Source organism: Onychostruthus taczanowskii, unplaced genomic scaffold, assembly GCF_017590055.1.
Source record: "Onychostruthus taczanowskii isolate IOZ18803 unplaced genomic scaffold, ASM1759005v1 scaffold36, whole genome shotgun sequence".
In the NCBI taxonomy this organism is placed as follows: Eukaryota; Metazoa; Chordata; class Aves; order Passeriformes; family Passeridae; genus Onychostruthus; species Onychostruthus taczanowskii.
The window spans coordinates 5,703,036-5,721,935 of NW_024501015.1; the positions used below are offsets into that span (position 1 = coordinate 5,703,036).

An 18,900-nucleotide genomic window follows, 5' to 3' on the forward strand; every position below is an offset into this window, starting at 1 on the left:
GATAGGAAGTTAGAAAATTACTGTAGAAGCCCTCTTGCAAAAGAAAGGCTTTAGTTCATTTATTCAAATCCCAGCTGTGTTCTGTTACCTTCCTAACAGACATATTATCCATCATATTGATCCAAAAGTTATTTTTTGACCAGAGCTAATATGCTTCATTACTTTTCCTGTAACAAAACAATATTTGGATACGAGTTTTACAACTGTTTCAACATGCATGCTTATGAAATCATTATGCACCAAAATCTAGAAACAATGAGCCATGATATTTTCCTTGCCCTTTAGAAATGGCAAGGACCTCCTTGCTATGAAAGAGAGAAAAATAAAACCAAAACAGAAAGCAAACATGTTGAGTTTAGATTGTGTGGGTGAAATCCTGGCACCACTTCAGTCAACAAAACTGTTGACATTTATTTCACCCTGGACTGGCAATTGAAAGCAAGTGCAATACTCCATCTGGAAACAGTGTGAAGAATTTAAAGATGGACGGACAGCCTTTGACTAAGTCAACAAAACCAAATGTGCATCACAGAAACACATCAGCTGAGAAAAAAAATAGTTTTGTTTTCACCACAAAAATGTGTTATAATCAACTTGGAAAATGCTAAATGCTCAGCCTCACTATAGCATTTGTTTGAGTAACTGCATCATCTTGGTTGGCACTTTATAGTAATACTCAGATGCTACTGGTATCTTGTGCATAAATATAACCTACAAAATAGTGAAAAATAAAAATTAAGAACACCAGAACAAAAAAAAATATTAACTCAAATGGAAATTATTTGACTTTTCTGTTAGTTTTTACTAGATTTTACTTAACACTGCTAGAGACGACCATGGGAATACTTTCCAATTTCTTTTATATTCTAGCAAGCCTAGAGAAAGGTAATTGTATTTGTATATATGTAAGTATTTATATAGTTACACACACAGCATGGGAAAGCTGCCATCTCACCAGAAATATAATATTGGATGGAAAGATTTCCATTGTGGAGTACACTTGAGAGATGGATATATATCCCCAGCAAACATCCAACTATGAGACTCACAGTTTTGTCAGGGAGACCTAATCTATTGTCCTTTTCCTAGTGGGCTTCAAAAAATTTGTGCAGCACTTTATGGGCAGGTATAAAGCCACAATGGGTATCACAAGCATCACATAATGATATCTAGGGAGTATAACATCAGAAGAAGGCAGATTATCATTAAAACTCTCAGTCTCAACTGAACTTTTGAGACTATTTTGCCATTTTAATACTTTCTCACTTTTGTTCTGAGGGCTAGATTACATCTGAGTCCATCTCAATAAAAATACCAACAAAATGTAATAAAAATAAATAGACTAATTAAATAACTTTATTTCCCAAAGACTGTGCTTTATAGTATAAATAATTTCAAGAATGACTGTTATTTCGACACAAATGAACATTATATAGACCAAGGAAACAAGGACCCTACCTTGAAAAGACCTTAAGGGTGTGAGTTCAGACCATGAATTCAGAAGGGTAATAGCAGACAGCAGACATTGTGACGGCAAAACAAAGGACATGCAGATGTAGGTTCCTATGACGTACCAAATTATGACAAATATTGCCATTAAGTTATCCGCCTGAGGCAAATTAACTGGCCTGAGACAAGTCAACATTCCCAGGGCATCTTCCTGGCTTTCAGAGTTAATGGCTGGAACCATGTCATCCCTGTGTTTGTGCATGTCAGTCTCCTCAGAGCCGTGTGAGGCCTCCACTCCCGGCTCTGGATGACATGCCTCTGTGTGCCACCTACTTCATCAGCCACATCACAGAATTGAAATGGCTTGGGTTGTAAGGGATCTGAAAGATCTTCTATTTCCAACAGCCCTGACATGGCCAGGGACGACTTCCACTACACCAGATTATGCAAAATCCCATCCAGCCTGGCCTTGAACACTTCCAGGGATGGCCATCCACAACTCCTCTGTTCAAGTGCCTCATCACCCTCACAGTAAACAATTTCTAATATCTGATCTAAACTTGAGATGTCTCAGTTTAAAGCCATCCTTCCTAGTCCTGCCACTACACGCCCTTATAAATTATCCCTTTTCAGCTCTCTTGTAGGCCCCCTTTAGGCACTGGAAGACTGGAAGCCACAGTGAGGTCCTTTCAGAACCTTCTCTCCTCCAGACTGAACAGCCCTAACTCCCCCAGCCTGTCTTCATAGGAGAGGTGCTCCAGCCCTCTGATCACTTTCATGGCCCTCCTTTGGACTCACTCACTCCAGCAAGCCCACATCCTTCTCCTTTTGGGGCTCCCAGAGCTGGACACAGCACTCCAGGAGGGGTCTTACCAGAGCGGACAAAGGGACTCTCTTGACCCACTGCCCACCCTGCTTTTGATGCAGCCCAGGAATCAGTTTTCTGCCTAGGCTACAAGTGCACAACGAGTCATGCTGAGCTCCTCATCCACCAGTATCCCAATTTTTCTGTATTCCTCGCAGGCTATCTGTCCCTCCTTCCACTCTGTAGGCTTCCTTTTTGAGTTTTGCATTTCAAATACAAAGTAGATATTACTTCCAGCTGAGTGGTTTAAGATGCATTAGCACCTTCAAGGTTACAGAAGATAAATCTAGCAGGCTGCTTCAGGCAGACAACTGGCCAGGAACAAAACTGGGAGCTTTCAGGCTAAGCCAAAGTGTTGAATAGCCCAAATATGGTAGGAGGACAAGCAGTTACCTGCTAAGGATGGATTAACTCTATAGCCAAAGTGTTTATTCAGTCATATGCAAATTCTTTCAGTAAGTCAAACAGATCTATGACTTTTACAGGTTCAGGAATACGGGTATACCTTCCCTGATATTTTACAGGAGAGATCCTCCACCTCCTTTATGTGATCAGACAGATCACATAATTGGTCTTGCATATTACCACAGGAGGTAGCAACAGAATTTAAATTATATTTTTGCAGGAAATGTGCAGATCTGGCACTAGGGGACATGGTTTAGTTGGACTTGATGGTCTTTCAGGTCTTTTCCAGTGGTAATGATTCTAGGATTCTATGATAATATGTCTGAATGTGTGGTTATTTACAGTGCAAGAATTTCAGAAAATGACTTGATGTTAATGATAAAATCATCATCCTGTTTATTTACCCTTTGGTGCTGATAAAAGAGAATTATGCTTCTCCCCAGCCAAAGATCCTCAAGGGCCAGCCCATCACTCACCGGTTAGAAGTTATCATCACTTATCAGGTTGAAAACGTATCCTTGCACACACCAAAACAGCTTGCAGTGAAACACCAGGAGCCCCTGCCTTGTCCTAAATGTAATTCATGTTCTATTAACAACATAGTGAAAGGAAATGAGCTGCTGTTACCCATCCAGCCAAGGAAAATCTTGCTTCACAGCCATAGTTCAAGCCCCTCAGTTTGATGTGAATATAGATACTCAATTACAAATGCATATTTAGAATTGGTGGGACTTTTTTACAGAAAAAAGGAATCATGCCTGCAACATACATAGATTCTTATGACTGCAACAATTAGTTCCAATACTTGAGTTAAAATTCACAGTCAAATTACGCTAAGTTTTTATACCTCCTCACTGAGACTCTGTCTCTTACTATTCATGTCAGGAGCAGCCATAACAAATTGCTAACATGAGGATGTCAGTAGAGGTGGGGAGAAGGAAGGCAAATACTTTTGGCCTTCACCTTCCCATTCAGGGAATACAGAAACCGACATCTTTGGGATACAAGTAGACTTACAATCGTTGCTAATTTTGAAAATCCAGATTTAAATCAGTTACACATTTAAGCTATTCTAGAACTGCTTCTCTTATTATTCCTTACTGCAACTACCAGAAAAAGGCTGATAAAATTCAGCCACTTTAACTTTGTATAGGTTTTATTAGTGAGTAAGAAAAAAAAATATTAATTAAGGCTGACTTTGGAGAAGAACTGAATCCTAAGTAATCCCAGCTGAACAATGTCATGATGAAAAACCTCCTCCCTGTTCAAAAAAAAGAAAAACACTTGCACTGGCCAGGGCCATGTATTTCAAGACTCTGTCTTCAAGCCTTTCTCCTCTCTGGACTTGGACATACTTTCCTTGGGATAACTTTTTCTCAGGTTTCAACAAATATCTTTATGATCATTTGGCATTAATAGCTCCTGGATGGCTCTAATTGTTCTCCTACTGTTTACTTTGCCACCTGAAACTTTCCATTTCTCAAATCACCGTTTCTGTCACTATCCACCAAATGTTAATCATTATCTATGACAGACTCAGAATCTCCTTTTTTTTCCACATATTGATCTCCTACTCTGTATCATTTCACTACTCAATATTGTTTATTTTTTTCTTCTCCCATATAACTTCTTCTCACTCTTGCACACCTTAGAACAACACACCTCAGTGTCTGGACCAGAACCTTTGTTTTCCCACTGCAGTCCCTATTCCTCATGATCCCTACTGCTGAATGTCACTGCATCTGCTGCTTTCTTCTTCCGAATGTGTGTCCTCTCCTTGCTTCTTACCTTTTTTTTTTTTTTTTTTTTTTTTTTTTTTTTTTTTTGTGGCAGCACCACCTCCAACAGCACTAATTTAGTACAGGAGAAACTAATAAGCCTACAAATATCCCAGGCTTCTCCCTGTGTCTTATGCCTCGCTGGCTTACCATGCTTGTAAGGCCTGTCACAATCAGGACATGGAAGTCAGACTCTAGAAGAATAGCCAAAATATTTCTGCACCACTTTTACATCTATTTGATGTGCATTTTCTTAGCTCTCCTGTGAAGGAGGTTTCATTGTTACAGCCTTTTCACACACACTGAAAAGATACAGATTAGGCATTTTAAATAATTTTGGAATAAAAAAATCCTTGCCTCTGAGAATTACACAAAAGAAAGTACTGTTAAATGCATAAAAAATTGTTTATTCTTCCAGTGTCCCAAATGCTAAATTATTTTCATATACTGCATTTTCTCTGACATCTTCAGACATTCTTACTCATTTATTGCTGCTTCTCAGAATATGTTTACATTAGAAATTTATTTTATTACAACCATTTATCCTTAATATGGCTCTGGTATGAAAAACATGCTAGAAAATAAATTGAAGAATGACAGGTGACTTGCGGTGGGCTATTTGGCTAGAATAGTGTCACTGAAAACCCATTAAAAATCTTCATTCAATAACAAAAAAATAATTTTCTGTCCTGCCATTATAACAAGGGATAAGAGTCTTCGAAAAAGTAATGTAGATTGATGTATCTGTAAAATAAAAATTATGCCATATGCTCACATTAATTACTAAACCATAAAAATAAACAGATTGTAATTTTGGAAGAACTTCTATGCAAGTGATGAAATTCTGTATTTGGCAAACAAGGTATTCAAGCAGACAGAATACAAGGACCGAGGTTCAGTGATTTTTTAATTTGCAATTTAGTGCTTTTATCATCAATTTAAAAGCAACAAAACATCTGAGCAAATATCCCATAGTTTCAAAACTACTGCATATACAAGTGGCTTATTGAATTACAAGATTTAGACATGTTTTGTATTGGTGTGTAGACTAAGGTGAGAGATAATAATGCTGAAGTGTCTGCAGCTAATGAAAACACAACACCTTCTATTGGGTGGCATGGCTCATGGCAAAAAAGCAATATATCACTGTCCTGAAAATGACCAGCAGGAATAGGACAATGAGCACTGCTAATTAAACTTTTTATGTAAAAACACGATTGCTAATCAAATATTTATCACCCCACCCTGTCACATTCTTTTTTCTTCATTTACACTTCATCCTGTAATCCTTGAAGTATCAGCTTTATAGTTGTCTTATAGGTTGTGGTTTTTTGACATGTGATAGGAATAACTTCTGACAATGATTATTTAGAGAAGATACCTAAAATAAAAAAGTGACCATAGATGAAGAAAGAATGGTACAATTAAACTACATCTGGTCATTCTGATAGCTAATTACAAGTCATATTTAAGTTACTAGTAAAACATAAGGTGCTTTGTTCAAGCTGAAATTTCATCTTTCTTGTGACATCTGAAAACCACCTTTATTACAAGGAAAAAAAAGTTTTATTCAGTAATGACCACAATATAAGAAGAATTCATTAAATAAAGGAATTATGCCTTTGGATTTTAATTACTTAATTGCTATGAAATTTTCTATGCAACCGTCATATAAATTGAATACTGATATTACCCTAAAAAAATATCTAATTAAAAGCCAAAAAAATTGCTTTTTCAAAAATTCTGGGCTAGCATATAAGAATACTAAATTTCTACTAATGGAGGACCACATAACTCTATTTTTAATTTACATTGTTATAATTATTTCAATATTTGTACAATAATGCGAAAAAGAACATATTTGAAATAGAAAAGCATTCTTCTTCTATCCTGTAGGGAAGGATCAACTGAACTTATTATTTTTGTCAAATAAAAAATAAAAAAAAAAAATAAAAAAATAAAAAAATCAAAGCAAGCACTGACAATTTCAATACTCTAAATGTAAATTAAAATACTTCCGACAAAAGGCTTGAAGGCAAGTGATTCTCCCACCAAGGGATGATTTTCACTTGTCTCCAGGTGTAACATTATGTGCACTGATGGGCTGATCAACAGAACAGAACTTCTCCCCAGCTGTAATCAAGAGTGATTGATGGTTGGGACAAAAAAGTTGATTATCATGACAAGTCCGCTGATGCAGAGAAAATAGGCTATGCTGGGGAAAGGATAAAACCTGTTCAGAGACTACCTTATAAAATCTCCTTTCTAAGGGACAAAAAGAAACATTTATACCCATCAAAAAATTGCTAACATAAATTAATTCAGTACATTTGCTGTGCATTTGTACCTAAAGTTATCCCACCACAACACAATGAGACCTAAATACAAAACAGACTAAATCTTTTTTTAAATCATTCTTTGAGGTCACCTCATCAAACAATTATATATATTCAAGTACCTGTATGGTCTACCAGTAGACCATTACCTCAGTTTAAATACATTATTTGAATTCATAATTCAGACTTTAAAGTCTATGGGGGAGTTAGGTGTAAGTGCCATTTTGAATTCTTTGCTGAAAAGAAGTCAGTACCTTTTAACCAGTTAAAACCTTGAAAGACTTCACTTTCAATTGAGCTAAAAAAAAAAAAAATAAATGCACAAGTGTGGGCAGTATGCCCTCAAAAGTATAGTTCAAATATGTGGTTGTTTCTTCCAATATAAAGCTTTTAAAAACAGATATTGGGTTGCAATTCCATTCCTTCAGAGGATAAGGCTCCCAGCTGTTAGCTGTGATGTAAGTAAGTACACAGAATAGCAATATCTCTAGACTGCAAAAGACATCAGAGGAGTGATAAAAGAACTCGGGAGCTGAAAAAGTCAGGCCTGCAGGTTCTGAAGTGGAATTTGTTTACATCAGGGGCAGTTGTGTTTAATAGCAATTCTTTCAAAAGGAAACATCATATTTGCTCCAAGAAGAGGCTGTACAGACATAGTGGAGAAGAATATATTACAAATACCTAGGGGAGCACAAATTCACTGACCAAAAAGGTGGGGGGGGGGGGGAGGACCCAAATTCCCCGACCCAAAAGGGGGGGGGGGGGGGGGGAAGTGTCCAGCGTCTGTGTAACATTATTTGGAAAGATTTTATTGGTGTTGGAAGGGAGTGTCATCAACCAAAGCCAAGTATAAGCACTACTAAAACCCTACTTTACTCTTAATGCATTTTAGAAGAAATTATTGATGGGGTGGGGGGTGGGGGTGGTGGGCATCGATGAAAAATACAATTTGCTGCACATTTTCTTCACTTTTTCTGTATCCCAGACTAGGATATACCCCTGTCTGTTTATCTTTGGTTCTTTTTTATGTCCTTATTGGTGCCTGAGAAAGTGAACCAGGAGTCACTGCTTGGTAACTGGAAGAGACAATGTTTTGCCACATTTACAGTGAAATCTGTTATCTGCATCTACTATTAATAATCCAGAATCTCAGATTTCCTACTATATGAATTCTTATTTTTAAAAATAAATGTGAAAGTAAGAACTTGAAACAGACCAAGAAAATGATAGATGAAGATTGCACAACAAAGAGTTTAAAGTTTTTCTTTCCTTTGAAGTGAGGACTTGCTTATGGAAAATGGTTTCTGTAAAAACTCCCCAGCAAAATTATTCTTAAATTTCAATTGCTTGTTAGAGTTGACTGACTTTGCATGTTAATTGAAGAAGCTGACAGAAAAAAAAAACTGCCTCAAACACCAGTAAATGTAGGGCAAAAAGGGAAGATATTTCTCTCCTTGCAGCTTAAACAGGCAGATTTTTCCATAAATGTCGCAATACAGAATGAGAAGAGAGACTTCCTTTCCCCTCTTTTATACTGTCTTTTCTCTTGTGTATACAAATTCCATCATGTATAAAATGGTATTTTTCAATGTACAGTTTTCAATGTACAATATTAAACATAGTTCCCATAGTTCCAGCCAAAAACTTCAAAGAAGCTCTGGTTAGCCTCTACCTGCCCAAACATAGCATTTTAATTTCATTCATGTATTCCTCCATCCTCGTCCAGGCAGAAAGTCTTTCCGACTCTGTTGTAACTCAAAGAATGTAGTTACAGAACCAAATCCATTAAAACAACTGGAAACACATTTGTAATTTGCCTGGAAGACATCTCAGTGACTAACAGATAATCCACTGAAAGCAGATTTTGGAAGATCTAGGACCTATGAGACCATTTAGGCCTGCATGCTGCCTCCCAGTAGAGTGTTTTCTGATGTATTCTTATACATTAATTTAATCATTTCTGAGAAAAGGGAAATTTCTGACAGTAACACACAGAGATGTGGAGGGAGGTTGCTTTTATTTCAGACTTTCTGTCTTATTAACTGCTATCACGTCTGTCTTTCCTTCAGCTCTTAGCAGTTCTGAGATCCACACCCACATAAAGTTAAAAGCTGGCCCAAAAAGGGCAAATACTGCAACTGTTCTTTTCAGTGCCACAGGCAAAAACCTTTTCAACTAATTTGTCTTCATATTCCACAGTCAGAATACCTGCCATTAATCTTTTGCAATTTATAAACAGGTCTATCAGAGAGAGCAATTGCCTATTCACATATCATTTCTGGCAAACTCCAGTAATTTAAAAGAGATGTCAAACCTTCTGCACAATTGACTTGTTTTATCAAAATAACTGAGAGCTTTGAAAATGAAATAACCTAACAGGATGAACAGAGGTAGGAAGCAAGAGCTGCCAAATGAAAATTAAAAAAGTTCAAGTTTGACATAATCTAAGTCCTACGCAGTAACACCTGATGATCAGCTGAATGTTTTAATCTCTTCCTATAGTAACTCTGATATTCAGCTGACATAGACATTAGACATTTCTCCTCGGCCCCGCTTCTTCAGGGACCAGGTAGCTGAAAGCATTAGATTTTCCTTTCTCCCAGATATATAGAATGTTTAGATTAGAAAAGACCTTTAAGATTTTCGAGTCCAACTGTTAAAACAGCATTGCCAAGTCCCTAAGTACAATTTTTACCCATCTTTACCTTGAAGGATGGTGACCAAACCACTTCCCTTGCCTGAAGCCTATTCCATTGCTTCATTTAGACACTCCCTCTTCTACTACCACTGCTGAATGTGGCTAGAGAGTGAATTTTGAGAGGAAAGTGTAAGTCTTGTAATATGAATACAGTGGACACCAAGGCACTCCATGCCTCCCCACCAGCAACCGCCTAAGAAAACAGCTGACATTAGGAATGTTCTTTCTTAAACATCAGTGACTTAAAATCTTCTTTCCTACTGCCTTCTGGACCTGAGACAATGTCCCTGTGGGCCTGATACCCTCAGGCTGCTCCATGTTCTAGGACAGCACAGATTTTCTAGACAAAATAGGTTACTTTCATTAAAAGAGAGGAGATAAGGACAAGGATTATCAAGAGCTTGTGCAGTGAGTTTTCTAGCAAACTCCACCGCTTGTACACCACACAGAGACCATCCACAGCAGTTACTGAGGGTCACACAGAATATTTAGATTGCTGCCAGTACTTAAGAGGCAAAGAAATACTCACAACCTTATGATATCAATCAGAGGACTCAGTTCAACACCAAAAGTACTCCAAAAGAGCCCTGGAGTTCAAATATCAAAAGTGCTTCAAAGCTAAAGAAGGTACTCTGTCAGACATGAATAATTTCTGCTTCTAGGATGTATAGATTCATAAAAGGTGCTTTATACAACCAAAGAAAATTATGTATACTTTCTACTTAAGCATTTTAGAACGGTTTTAAGAAACTGGAGGTTTTGTGAATATTTATTGCTACTCTTAAATTCAGATTATTCTGGCTTTCATAATCTAGATCTCAAGTTACTTATTCCCTACATAAAAAGGTTATATATAAGCAAATAAGGATGATTTTGTTTCAAAATGAATACTAGAAAAAGGAAAATAAAAACAATTTTAAGAAAAGTTTGAATGCTCTAGTATGGGAAAGACCAGAGCTGCACAGGATCTCACTGCAATTCATATTACAATCTTTAAAATTGTAGTCTAGGAAAGAGGAGGTAATTCTTTTAAAATATGCAGGCTAAGCCAAGAAAACCAGACTCCACTGAACATCCCACTAGGCAGAGGATATATCAGGTTGCTTTCAAAACTCTTCATGTAAGCAATTGAAATGCAAAATATTCAGTGCTATTTGATTAGACTATTGGAATGCCAAAAATCAAGTAATTAAATACTTTGTTAGCAATTCTTTATGGTTTCTATATAGTATTGATGCAAATGCTAGATATCCCATAGAAATCTCCACACTAATCATTTTCTGTGATTACTTGCTACTTTTTACAGTGACTACCACAGACCAATAGCTCTGGAAAAATATCCACTTTGGGTGTATTTCCATTCTGACTCATATTCTGATCTCAAATAAATAGCATGTGCAATTCTGTAACTGGAATCAGTATTTGTTCCTCCTTACTTTAACTCCATAGTACAGGAAAGATGGTACATTATTAGAAAGAAACAGCATATGTACAGAGAGACAGTTACAGAAATATATAAATTATATATATATATATATATATATATATATATACACACACACATGAATATGTTAAATCTGGATGAACTTTTGTGCCTGTTCAGGTACATCTGCTGCAATCACTATAATACCCTCATATAATAATATTGATTTTAAGGGGATCCTGAGCATCTGTAAATATTTACACAAAAGAATCTTCCTTAAAGAACCAGGCTGATGAACTCATATAAAACAGGCACATTGGTTTGGAAAGAAAAAAAAATAAAATGCCCGAAGAAAATCAATCAATCAATCAATGTGATTGACGGCTAATAATACATGCCAAAAGTGACTTTGCTTAAAAAAGCAGGGCATTACAATTCAAGCAGAAATTGTTTGGTCTATATCAAACTAGGATTCTAAATCTCTATCTTAATTGTAAATCTGAATCTAACCAATAATTGTTGCACATTTGCATGTACAACAAAACATGCAAAGAATAAGACCCTGCGGTTATAGCCATAAACAGAACAGTGACTGAAGCAAATAGCACTGATTGCTTCAAATACCATTTCAGCAAACTGACCAATAACAGATTTCAAATCAGAAGGGTGAAATGCTAAATAACTTCTAGTATTTAACTCTACCAGGCTTTCCTGGTTCTTAATAGATCAACATTTTGAAGTTCCCTTCTCTTTGCAAAACAGGCCACAGGCCAAGTGTGACTGTCATTGGGCATAGATGAGGAAATCCTTATTATATTTTCCAAACTACAGAGAGAGATTTGTAAATTAGTCAAGCAAGATGTCACATAATCTCTCAGGTGTGGGATTACACTCACCATCTCTTGTCCAGCCTCAGAAACAGATGCCTAATTTGTGAATACTTTCTGCTAACAGGCACCCCTCAACTGTCCGTATGTTTCCTTCCAGAACTTCACTACTGTTACAGTTAAAATTGTTTCACAAAACAGTCCAACAAAAAAATCTCTTAAATCAAATTAATCTGAAGAATTAGTCAAATTTATTTATCTATCAAAACCAAAGAAGGCAAAGATCAATTGGTCACTAAACTCTTATTAACTCTCTTTCAGATATGGAAAGCCAACTATATTTCCCTGGTCTTTTTTGCTGTACATCTACGCAGTTCTTTCTACTCTCCCTAGCTGAGTGAATTTTTTTCACGTCTTGTCATATTAGTGGATGTGTTCTAAATCCTCCAACTAATTATGCTTTCTTTGGAATGTGATGACCACTGTTATAAATAATTCTTCACCTGATGCATTGCCAACTTCAACTCATAGAATCGTAAAATAGTTGGAGTTGAAAGGGACCTTTTAAAGGTCATCTAGTTTAGCACCTCTGCAAGAAGCAGGGATATCTTCAACTGGATCAGGCTGCACAGAGGTCAGTTCAACCTGACCTGGAATATTTCCAGAGATGGAGCATCCACTTCTTTGAGAAACCCGTTCCAGTGTTCTATAACCCCCATTTTAATAAACTTATTTCTTATGTCCAATCCAATTGGCCCTCCTTCAGTTTAAACCCATTACCTCTTGTCCAAAAGTTTGTTCCCATCTTTCCTCTAGTTTCTGAAAGGCCACAGAGATCCCTAATGCTTTCCCTTCTCCAGGCTGAACAACTCCAGCTCCCTCAGCTTTTCCTCACGGGAGAGGTGTTCAAGCCCACTGATCATCTTGGTGTCCCTTCTCTGGACGTGCTCCAACAGGTCCATGTCTTTCCTGTGCTGAGGATCCCAGTGCTGGATGCAGTGGTCAAGGTGGGGTCTCACAAGAGTGGAGCAGAGGAGAATCCCCTCCCCTGACCTGCTGCCCACACCGCTTTGGATGCAGACCAAGACCTGTTTGGCTTTCTGGGCTGCAGGTGCATATTGTTGGGTCATGTCCAGCCTCTCATCCACAAGCACACCCAGTCCTTCTTGTAGGGCTGCTCTTGAACATTCGCTGTGGAATACTTATTGCTAAATCTCATATTTGGGGGAAAAAAATTATCATAGGATTAGTTGAGTGAGTTTTTCTTTTTTTTTTTTTTTTCCTGCATTATCCATCATATTTGGATTATGATTCATAATCCCATGAAGCCCAACATTTACTCATTTTAGTACTTGTGCATTTGCTTTTTCCAGTCTAAGCACAATAGTTCATGCTTTTATTTACTGCACTTGTCAGAATTCCAGACTGTTTTCTCCAACTGGAGATAATTTTGGACCGAGATCTGGAACTTACCACCATCCATCAAGAGTCTGCCACCCTTCATCTAGATGTCATCCACAAAACTGGCATGTGTACACTGTCCTGTCAGGCACATTGCTAACGAAAAATAAGAGTAGCAACAAGCATGGAAGAGACTCTTTCAGATCCTGACTTGTTGTGACCTTTTGTTTTGACAGGAAACCATCAGGAGCTACTCTCACTGCAGCTCTTCATTCTGTTGTGCAACTGACTTTTAATAATTTCACCTGGACCATATTCCCCTACTTACTTTACAGGACTGTCACATAGGACTGTATAAACCCTTGTTACAGCCAAAATATGTCACATCTATTTATTCCCTACTATCCATTCGGCCAATTACCCTGTCAAAGGGAAAAATTAGATTCATTTGACATGATTTGTTCTTGACAAATTCATGTTGACTGTTTATTATCACCTTATTATACCCTAGGCCCTTACAAGTTGATACATTAATGTTTTGTTCTAGATATCAAGCATAGCCTAAATAGGATATTAGCCCTCTGGTCCTGCTTCTTTCCCAACAGAAGTTAGAACCATAGTAAAATACTGCAGAGTTATATTACATCCTTATCCTCAAAAAAATCCTTCACTGTTCTAAAGACCACCTTTTGAATCCTGATAAATTCATACAGTGGAACAGTATATCAATTTGGTGATACCTTTTTTTCATAGAGATGGAGAAAAATAAGGTAAAAAACCAACAAATAAGGACTGATGAGCATCCATGATTTGCAGGGAAATATTACTACTGTTGCTATTTAAGTCAAACAATAATTTCTGGCTGATATAATCGGAAATATTTTTTAAAGTGTATCATAATAGAATTCAAGTCCTGTGAACACATCAGAATGCTTCCCAACATTTCCATAAAGGCAAACTGGGTCATCATTCAGCCATCTCATTAAATGAGAGGGAAGAAAAAGGTAATCCTTTTGCAAGAAATTGATCTTGTTGGCAGATACTGATAACTATATAACTTCATCAAAAAATCTCATGGGCAAAGGAAGATCACATAGTCAAGGCAGGAAAATTCAGTGAGTGCTTTTTTTTTCTTTTTTTTCCAGCCATAAGCAAAAAATTACTCCTACAGGTACCTGTAGGCACCTGAAATATCCTACTGAAGTTGTCTGGACCATATTTCACATATACTTTTAGATCTTAAAGATTTAATGTTTGCTACAAAGCAAACATTTACTGGTGCAATAGCTCTCAGCAGCTGCCAATGTCTAAGTGGCATCATAGGCACTTACAATTGAGCATCTATTTAAATGTTTCACCCTAGTTTGAATGCACAATGTGAGTGTAAATGATATATCTAGATTTCTCTGAAAAAACAATTGCTTGAAATGGACTCCACAAAACCTACCTTTGCTGTTCTAATGTTTTTGCCCAGCATGGAGAGGCTTTGGTTATTTGCACATTCCTCCCTTCCCTTGTATGAGATTTATTTTAAAAAAACATACTGAACACACAGCTGTCATGAAGATTTATAGATAACTCCTTTACAAAGAAGCTAAATGATTTTAGACTATTTTACTGCCTTTTCTCATATTTTTTAAATGTGATTTTGATACTATGTAACAGGGGGAAAAAAAAAAAGCTCTGCTGCTGTAAAAGGAAACTCTATAGGGAGAAAATTGTGTATTCTATGCAAAAAAGAAAAATCCCACAGACTAGTTTTATTGTAAACATTTTCATAATATTGTTGTGCAGCAGGAAAATGGAATTTCTATTCATTACTCTCTGATAAAACCTATCTCCCACATCTAAAAATAGGGACATATTGGTAGAATAGACACAAAGCCTAGGTTCCTAGACAGAAAATTTATTTATTGCTGTTATGGATTTAAATAGTGTTCAACAAAATATGATGAGAATGAAAGGTAGGAATATTGAGTAAATGAAAACTTTTTCATGATAATAGGAGAAAGAATTACAGTGTGTGTTCTTGCCATTCATAGTAGAGTTATCAAAAAATGATAGCTAACAGCTCTTTTTCTTCAAAGCATTTTTTTCTTTGAATCCAAATATTAAATCTTTAGTTTACCACATTTTTGCTTCAAACACAGATGGACATCTCAAAATTACCTAAGCAATGGAGGAAATAGCTCTACCTATTCCCCTCATGTTGCAGAAGAACATTCCTAAACTGCAGGGAACTCTACAAAATATTTCTTGAGCACCTCAGCAGAGCACATTGTGATTTTCAGCAGTAATAACTATAAGCACTGGAATGAGGAGACACCATCATAAAGATATCCACAAATTGCCTCTCTGTGGTAGTGAAAAGAGGGAGAGATATCATTCCAGGTTAATCAATGGGCAGATTTTGGATCATAATCTCTCAATCAATAAACACTGTCATTGTTTTAAAACTTAGGTGAATATTAAAAGTAGAAAATGAAACATACTCATCAAGAAGGTCTCCCCATTCGGAAGAGATAATATTGATCTATTACAGAGAGGGGAGCATTAAAACAACCTTCTCAACAGTGTTGGCTGTTTGAGTTCAAGCCTCAAACACCTGAAGGTGTGAAGGGACAGATAAATATCAGCTGGTCTTCCAAGAGTTTTCTGTGAACAGGTTAAAGTAACAGAGGTCTTCTGAAACCAGTTTTTTTGGATTTTCAGAGCCATCTAGTTTTATGGACACTGTAGGTAGCTCTGGAAATGGCCTCTGCTTCTTCCCTCTCTCTTTTTCAGAAACCTTTCTAAAAGTAGCAGAAAAGGAGCAGTATGGGAGCAGAGTAGTCCTCTGAGTAAAAAGTATCAGTGTCCACTGATGCTTTGTTTGTCTTTGTGTAGAAGGATTTTTACTTCAAACATTTTATTCTGGAAAATGCCTAGATCTTCTGAGCTGGAAAATTTTACACTCCACATATCAATCCAAGTCATTTAACTGCTAATGGACTAAGTAACTTTACATCTTGTCTTTTTTCTAGACCTTTTTGAAGACAAACAAATGGTATATCTTCTTTGAAATGAGGTGTTTCACTCTGGTATGTAACACTGAAGTATTTGATTTGTCTTTCAGCTATATACTGTGTCTGGTTCAGTGTGACATGCTTTTTCCTGAGGCAAAGCTAAAAAAGCTGAGAATTTTGAGTGATAAATTGGGCTGCTCGTTGGTAAGATCCACTGTGGCTCAGAAGTCTCCATCATCCCTTCCTCACGAATGACTCAGTATCCATAGTCCTAATTTTGGCATCTGGTTTCTAAATGGAAGAGCCTAATTTGACTCTCCTATTTTTATCTGTGATGGACATGACAGTATTGCCCTTCCTTGCACCACTCTTTGAGAATTATGGCAGTGTTATAAGAGAAGACGTCCATTCAGTAAATTAGCTAAATAACCTGGAGTCATCAGTAAAATTAAATATGTGATGCTCACTGGTCCAGAAATTGTGGCTGAGATATTTTTGAAGTTATTTCCAAGGGATAAAAAGCTGAGGGGAATGAAAACAAATACAATAATTTCACCCTGAGATGGGAAATCCCTAAAATTAGGCTTCAAGTTTTAATTTAAGTTTTTGATAAGCTCATGGTTTTGATAAATAATCAATAAACTAAAAATAGTACAAACTGTATATAAATGGCTGCCTTTAAAGAGGCAGGAATACATAAGAATTATTTCAGTTCTTCCTATGACTAGAATTAGAAAGGAACCTTGTGGACACTTTTGGGTTTGACGTCACTCTAAGTCAAAATATTTTTTATTCTGGCAGAAGTAACTTCCATAATTAAATTACGTAGTGAATTAAAGATGGGAAGATTAGTTCTCACTAGCAATGCCCATTTGAAGAAACTTCCTGAAGAGCCTAGAATAGCAGGAAAAAATACACTTCACTACGCCAGGGTTGGTCTGCATACATAGTGATTCTGAGAAGGAAATAGAAGCGCTAAAACCTAAGAGGCTTTTCTGTGACACAACAGGTATTAGTTGGTAAAGAGCATCCCAGCACAGCTCCCTTGGGTAATTATGGGAGACAGGTTTCCTTCCTTGGTGTATTAGAGAGCACCTCCAGTACAGCTTGCTCTGCTTCTTTGCTGGAGGAGTGAGAGGATGCAAGGAGCCAACTGAAGGGACACATAACCAGGACTGGTAGAAGAATTAGGATCCAGCAAATATACCAGCGTTATTAGCAGTAATGGATCAGTCAATTTTTCCTATTTACACTCAGTGCAGAACAATTGAAGTTGATGAGCTTACAGGGATATACTGGCAGGAAAAATCTGGCTGGGTGTATAAACACTACCAAGCCATTGTGTTTATTTGAAACCGCCTACAGCCTTTTCATCTGCTTAGCGACAAAAAATCACAACGTTTCATTTAGGCTCAATTTCTGAAAATTACGGCACATCCTAGAAGATAAGTACATATTTCTAATCTGATACAAAATGATTGACTTACATCAGAATTGAATCTCAGCTGGCAAATGTTGCATGATATGATTTGCTTTCTTCGATGAGGAAGAGGAACTCCAAATGTATGATTTATTACAGCTTTTTGAATTGGGTCCATCTGTGAAGAGAGAAGAAAAATAAAAAGCTTTTGCTGTTCCACTGTGTGCTAAAATCTCAAAATAGATTCTGCATCATTCCATACCATGATCTAACAGAACACTACTATTTTTCTTTGAAATTGAGTATTTAATTTTTATGTAGTTATACTAAGAGGTTATGCAGAAGGAAATGAAGAAAAATATCGTTGACTTTCTTGAAACATTTATCTTTAGTTCAATTTTACATTTCCCTTTACTGAAGAAAGGTATAAGCTGTAAATGCCAAACAGGTTTTCCTACCCAAACACCAATTTGTGATATTTATATCAGAGAAAAGTTAACTCAATAAACAAAACAAGAACATTTTAAACAAAATTACTAAGAAAAAGATTAACAAAAATGTGAAATAACATTAGGTACATATAATTTCAGAATAGTACACAATACCTCAGTATTATCAAATAATAATAATAATATCCCACGAACCAATAAATTAATCTCTTCCTTGCAACAACCTCTACACAACTTACAAAAGATAAAATCCTCCAAAGATTGTTTTCACAGTCATTTGGAAAAACTATTTTGAATAAATTCTGCTTTAAAGATGAATTTGGACCTTTATGAAAAGGATTATTCTGAGCTAACTTCTACCAGAACACTGAACTGATAGCATCTGCAAGTCAGTCTATTTCCCTGTTAAGAAAAATGTATGCCATTTTGGCAGAGAACTTCACAAAAACTACTCAAGGTACTTTTTTACTTGTAGGATTGAAATCACCTTCCCCAAATTCATTGAACAAAATTCTTCTCATTTCTTTTTCACAAAAAAACAATTGACAGATACTTTAAAAATCTGGTAGTAGCTTCACAGTAACTTGGTTAAGCCACTGATATTTTTTATCTTTAAATTGTTAAAAAAATCACATATTTTGACTAATTCTGATAACTAGTATTCACAGAGCATAATCTGTGTATGTCATGAAAAAGATTCCACTTTTCTCCCTGCCCATGTCTCCATGATTCACTGTTTTCTAGTCTGTTGGAGAGGGTTATTTGATAAATAAATAAAGAATCAGAGTCCTTAGAGTCATCAATTATTCATGAAAGCTGTAATGGTAGGCAGTCATGGCCTCAA

General features: G+C 36.5%; 1 protein-coding gene across 2 annotated transcripts in view; it reads right to left on the reverse strand.

The window, feature by feature from the left end:
- ZNF385D (zinc finger protein 385D) overlaps positions 1–18,900 on the reverse strand; it is a 411,917-nt gene that overhangs the window by 74,454 nt on the left and 318,563 nt on the right. For both annotated transcript variants that reach the window (XM_041411492.1, XM_041411493.1), the window contains one exon: positions 17,675–17,785. In XM_041411492.1, coding sequence (XP_041267426.1) covers positions 17,675–17,785 — 111 coding nt within the window. The remainder of the gene's footprint in view (positions 1–17,674; positions 17,786–18,900) is intronic.